This window comes from Rhipicephalus sanguineus, chromosome 9, assembly GCF_013339695.2.
Source record: "Rhipicephalus sanguineus isolate Rsan-2018 chromosome 9, BIME_Rsan_1.4, whole genome shotgun sequence".
Classification (NCBI taxonomy): Eukaryota; Metazoa; Arthropoda; class Arachnida; order Ixodida; family Ixodidae; genus Rhipicephalus; species Rhipicephalus sanguineus.
Window position 1 is genome coordinate 77,974,074 of NC_051184.2, and position 4,794 is coordinate 77,978,867.

Consider the following 4,794-nt stretch of genomic DNA (forward strand, 5'->3'; position numbering starts at 1 on the left):
TTCTAATTTAAAAAGATTGTTTGGTATTTTGCCTCAACCTTTGCTTTATTTTATTGTATAGTTCAAATACACCGTGTACATATTTAACGCTGGTGACTCAGTCTTAAGACAACAGTAGGATCACCATCGTCATGAAAATAAAAAGCAAAAAAAAAATGAGAACAACAGAACAAGCCTAGAATAGTCTTGCAGTCGCGGTCACAATCAAATTAGATCGATCGGTTGATGATTGTCCAGGCTCGGCTGTTCGTTTTGCATGCAATTATGATGCAGTGAGAAAAGGCACCTTGGCGCTATCCATCATGAACCAGACGTCTCATGGGGGCACGTATGAAACGCCAAAGAGGAGGAAACGTTATTTGGAGCCGGGGGAGGTGTATTTGTTACCACGCACTACGTCGTCTAGGTACCAGGATAACGGCCAGTGTACTAAGCCACCTTCGCACACGCCTAGGCAGTCGCCTCTTGTCAACTCCGTTTATTCAAATGCGAATACCGGCGTGAGTGACTCGCCCCGCGAGGTTTCTGACAACGATTCTAGCGACCAAAGTGAAATTGCAAGTGATCGCGCAAATACCGCCGTGAGTGACTCGCCCCGCGAGGTCTCTGACAACGATGCAAGCGACCAAAATGGAAGTGCGAGTGATCGTGCAGAAAGCTACGGCATTGCTAGTGATCTTTCTGACAGTGAATCAAATCGTTCCGCTGAAGATTGCAGCGATACATCTAGGTCCGATGGCGATGCTGAATAATTCTGTCGCATGTTCTCAAGCGAACACCTTCCAAATTCAGACATGACTGTGAGAGATGTCATGCTGTCACTTATGGCGTACACTGTGTCGGTCGGACTGAACAGGGCGGACATGGAGAAGCTTGTGGGAATAATGAACCTTTTCCTGGGCAAGCCCGTTCTTCCTACTTCAAGCTACATGCTTAGGAAAGTGTGGAGGCAGTGGATGGATGACCTTGTCAAGTGTCACTACTTTTGCCAAGCATGCGAAGCTGTGGTATCAAATCCTGGCCAAAAAGATTTTTCATGCCCACATTGCACCGCCGAAAACTCTGGTAAAAATTTTTTCGTTACATTGGACCTCAAGAAGCAAATTGAGGTCATGCTTTTGGACAAAGCTGTGTCAAAGGGCCTAATGGACTCATTGAAGAGAAGGCAATCTGAAACGCATGATGGCATTGTCAAAGACATTAGTGACGGTCGCCTTTATAAGGAACAGATGAACGACTCGTCTTGGTGCGACATCTCTCTAACCTTCAACACTGATGGTGCAAAAGTGTTTAAGTCAAACAAGGCTTCCATATGGCCAGTACAGTGTGTGGTGAATGAACTGCCGTTATCTTTGCGGTGGGGCAATGTACTGCTATGTGGGCTTTATTTTGGAAAGGGACACCCAAAAATGAGTTCGTTTCTTGGAACTTTTGTTCAAAGTATCAAGGAACTGAACTGTGTCAGGTGAAGGTGTGATGAACAGTCGCTCTCCTCAAAGGTGCACATCACATGTTGCTGTGTCGATGCCCCAGCACGAGCGGCAGTGCTCAATATGAAACAGTACAACGGCTACTATGGGTGCAGCTTTTGTCTTCACAGCGGTGTTCATATACACGGTAGGTACTTTTCATGACACACTAGTTTATGAATTTTGGACACATGTATGTGCCCATAGATTTATAACACTGCCCAAGCTAAATTAGTTCTATCAGTGTCAATTAGTTGTCTCCTTTTTTTTTGTCCTCTTGCTTTTCTATTTTTCTCATGATTACTACACCCATCAGAAACTGTAGATAACAGCATCTATACTTACATTGATTTAGAACAGCGCAACAAGGAAGACGAAAAGACAAATGATTACACGAACACAAGTGCTTGCGTTCATGTAATCATTTGTCTTTTCGTCTGCCTTGTTGGGCCGTTCTAAATCACTGCATCCGTACCAACTCGCCCAATTGTCAGTGCTACTCATCTATACTTACATTGCATTATTAAGTTAGATTTTATTTAAATGTCTATAATCAAATTAGAAAAGGATTTCAACGCACATTATAGCATTTTTTTATGTCACCTTTGATGGCGCTTGTGTGAGTGGCATTTTGTCACTTATTGGGCAGCATATGCAGAAAACTTCGAGTGTTTCATATTCGTATACACTGTATGAAACAGCTTTCTTAAGTTTTATCAATCTATATTACTAGTTGAGCAGGGCTGGTGCCAGGGTATCTTTACTGGATGTGGGGGGAAGGGGCACCTACGATAAGAGTTCCTCTGGGTGGGAGGGGCAGGGAGGCGGGAAACTTAAGTGTTGTGTCTTGACAATGTTTGTTCTTAGTGGGCAAAGATAATTTTTTGAGGGGCTGCCTCCCTTGCGCCTATCTGGCCCTGCCCCTGCTGTTGAGGAAGTGTATGGAGGGTGAAGGTAAAGGTGTAACATTATTTGTGTTTCCAGGATCCCTGAGATACCCAGTGCAACCACAATGAAGGCAGCCAGAACTAAGGACTGACAAAAGTGTCAGGGAAGACATGCAAGCATCTCTGCTCTCTGGTAATCCATCCCACGGCATAAAGGGATCTTTAGCACTTGCTCACCTACCCAAGTTTGACCTAGTGCAGTCTGTTTGTCCTGACTATATGCACTGTGTCCTCGAAGGCGTTGCAAGACAGCTGGCAGACATATGGTTTGGGGCAGTGAATTCATCGTCCTATATTGGAATGCCAGCGCAAGTCAAGAGGGTAGATGAAAGATTGCTCTGCATTAAGCCACCACAGTGGTTTACTAGATTTCCACGATCAATTCAAGAACGAGCGATGTGGAAAGCAAGCGAATGGAAGTGGTGGGTTTTATTTTACGGTGCCCCATGCCTTGATGGCATCTTGCCATCAAACTACCACAACCACTTCTGTCTGCTGGTGTCAGCTATGCACCTTCTGCTAAAAGATAGCATTACCAGGGAAGACATTAGCGATGCAATGGGAAAGCTATCTGACTTTGTGTTTAAAATGCAGAAGCCCTATGGTGAGGCATCTATGACCTTCAATGTGCATCAACTCTTACACCTGCCAAGGAGTGTGGTGGAACTTAGCCCTTTGTGGGCTCACTCCACATTTGTTTTTGAATCGGGAAATGGAGTTTTGTTGAAGTTGATAAGTAGTGCAAACGGCGTGGCAGTACAAGTATTGGAAAGGTTTGTGATTCAACTACGACTTGTAATGCTCAAGAACACTCTTGACCTGCAGCCTCAGGTTAAGGAAATGTGTCAACAGTTAATAGCTCCAGCACCTTCCAAAGTTCCTGAAACAAGGACTTTGGGTAGAGGGATTGTTTGTGGAATTGTGGGCCATGAGCAAAAGAGTGCATTTATTCCAGAGCTTGGCTTCATTCTAGATGCAGTCACCAGCTACCAGCGTATTGTAGTTCGGGGCCACCTGCTTCACACCACTGAATACCAGCGTGCTAAAAGGACCAGAAACTGTACTTTCAAATGCACAGAGGGTCAGTTTTAAACTTTGCACAATGTGTATGAACTTTCTGATAATTCTTACATGTTGATGTGCACACAGCTAGCCTGCAAAAGGTACTGCAACATAGCGCATATTAACTCCTGCACCCCAAAAAGAGAGAGTGTTGATGCCTCTTGATAGAGTTGCTAGTATTTCTGTTTTGATGTCTCTGGGTACTTCATGCTATGTTGCAGACCTACCTAACTTTCTTGAGAAAGACTAGAACTATAGTAGAATGAGAATAATATGTGGGGTCTTACGTCCCCAAACTACGATATGATTATGAGAGACACCGTAATAGAGGGCTCCAAAAATTTCAACCATCTGGTGTTCTTTAATGTGTACTGACATCACACAGTACATGGCCCTCTACCATTTTGCCTCCATCGAAATGCGACCACTGCAACTGGAATCGAACCCGTGACCTCCTGGTCAGCTGCCTAGCACCATAACCACTGATTTAGTGGGGTGGACGAAGACTAGAACAAGTAGTCATCTAAGTAGAACATCGCTGTGCACAGTAACAAATTGTCAAGGCCAACTTTTTTTCAATGGAAGTTTGCAACCTTTTAGGCCAACTGCTATCACCTTATAAATATCATGAAAGGCCTAGTTCTGGATGTAAATATTGAGCAGCTTCCCTGAAACATTTAATGTTTGGCATTCAGGCGAATGTTCAGTAAACGAAGTTTGCAAGAGCAGACATTGATACCGTAACTAACAAATTTGGCAGATCCCATGCCTTTTGGGAATCGGTTTCATGTGAAGCAGTCAGCGAGTAATTGTGTATGCTGCATTTCTCGGCTTTGAGCCAAGCGTTACAATGTGGATCAACATGTTTTTGAAAGTGTAGCAGCTGTGTGCACATCATGAACTTACCAGGAACGTCTACTACACTGGCGTTTAAAGAGTAACTTATGATCTGACGTGTAACATCAGTACTCGCATTAGAGCACAGACGTCAACATTACAAAAAAAGTGCATTTTGTGGTTTGATAATGTGAATATCATGTGTGACTGTCATTAGCGTATTCCTCCGGCATCAAGCAACACTGAATGCAGCTTTCTGATTCATAGGAATAATGTTATGTTTACTAGACTGCTATAAATGCAGAGCCAGCGACACCACGGACCCGAGCTAACGGAGGGGTTTCGACCCCTTCCCACGCCTCGCCGTGCGTGGCTTTGCCGTGTCCGGGGAAAAGGGGATCCTGGGGGTTGAGCCGACGCCGGGTGAGTGGACCTTTAAGGCCCCCCGGAAAGAGGCAACACCCCCCTTGGCCCCGGCT

The 4,794-nt window shown here is 44.7% G+C and overlaps 1 protein-coding gene across 2 annotated transcripts; it reads left to right on the top strand.

Annotated features, from left to right (window-relative positions):
• Nucleotides 1-806: 806 nt before the first annotated feature.
• LOC119405351 (uncharacterized) lies at nucleotides 807-3,988 on the top strand. 2 transcript variants are annotated; one of them, XM_037672189.2, is made up of 2 exons: nucleotides 807-1,617; nucleotides 2,454-3,988. In XM_037672189.2, exon 2 carries the CDS (start codon nucleotides 2,528-2,530, stop codon nucleotides 3,506-3,508), a length of 981 nt encoding a protein of 326 aa, XP_037528117.1. In that variant the 5' UTR covers nucleotides 807-1,617; nucleotides 2,454-2,527; the 3' UTR covers nucleotides 3,509-3,988. The 2 variants fall into 2 exon arrangements, with proteins under 2 accessions (XP_037528117.1, XP_037528116.1); XM_037672188.2 differs by lacking the exon at nucleotides 807-1,617 and adding an exon at nucleotides 2,046-2,137 and having other exon boundaries at nucleotides 2,250-3,988.
• Nucleotides 3,989-4,794: the final 806 nt, after the last annotated feature.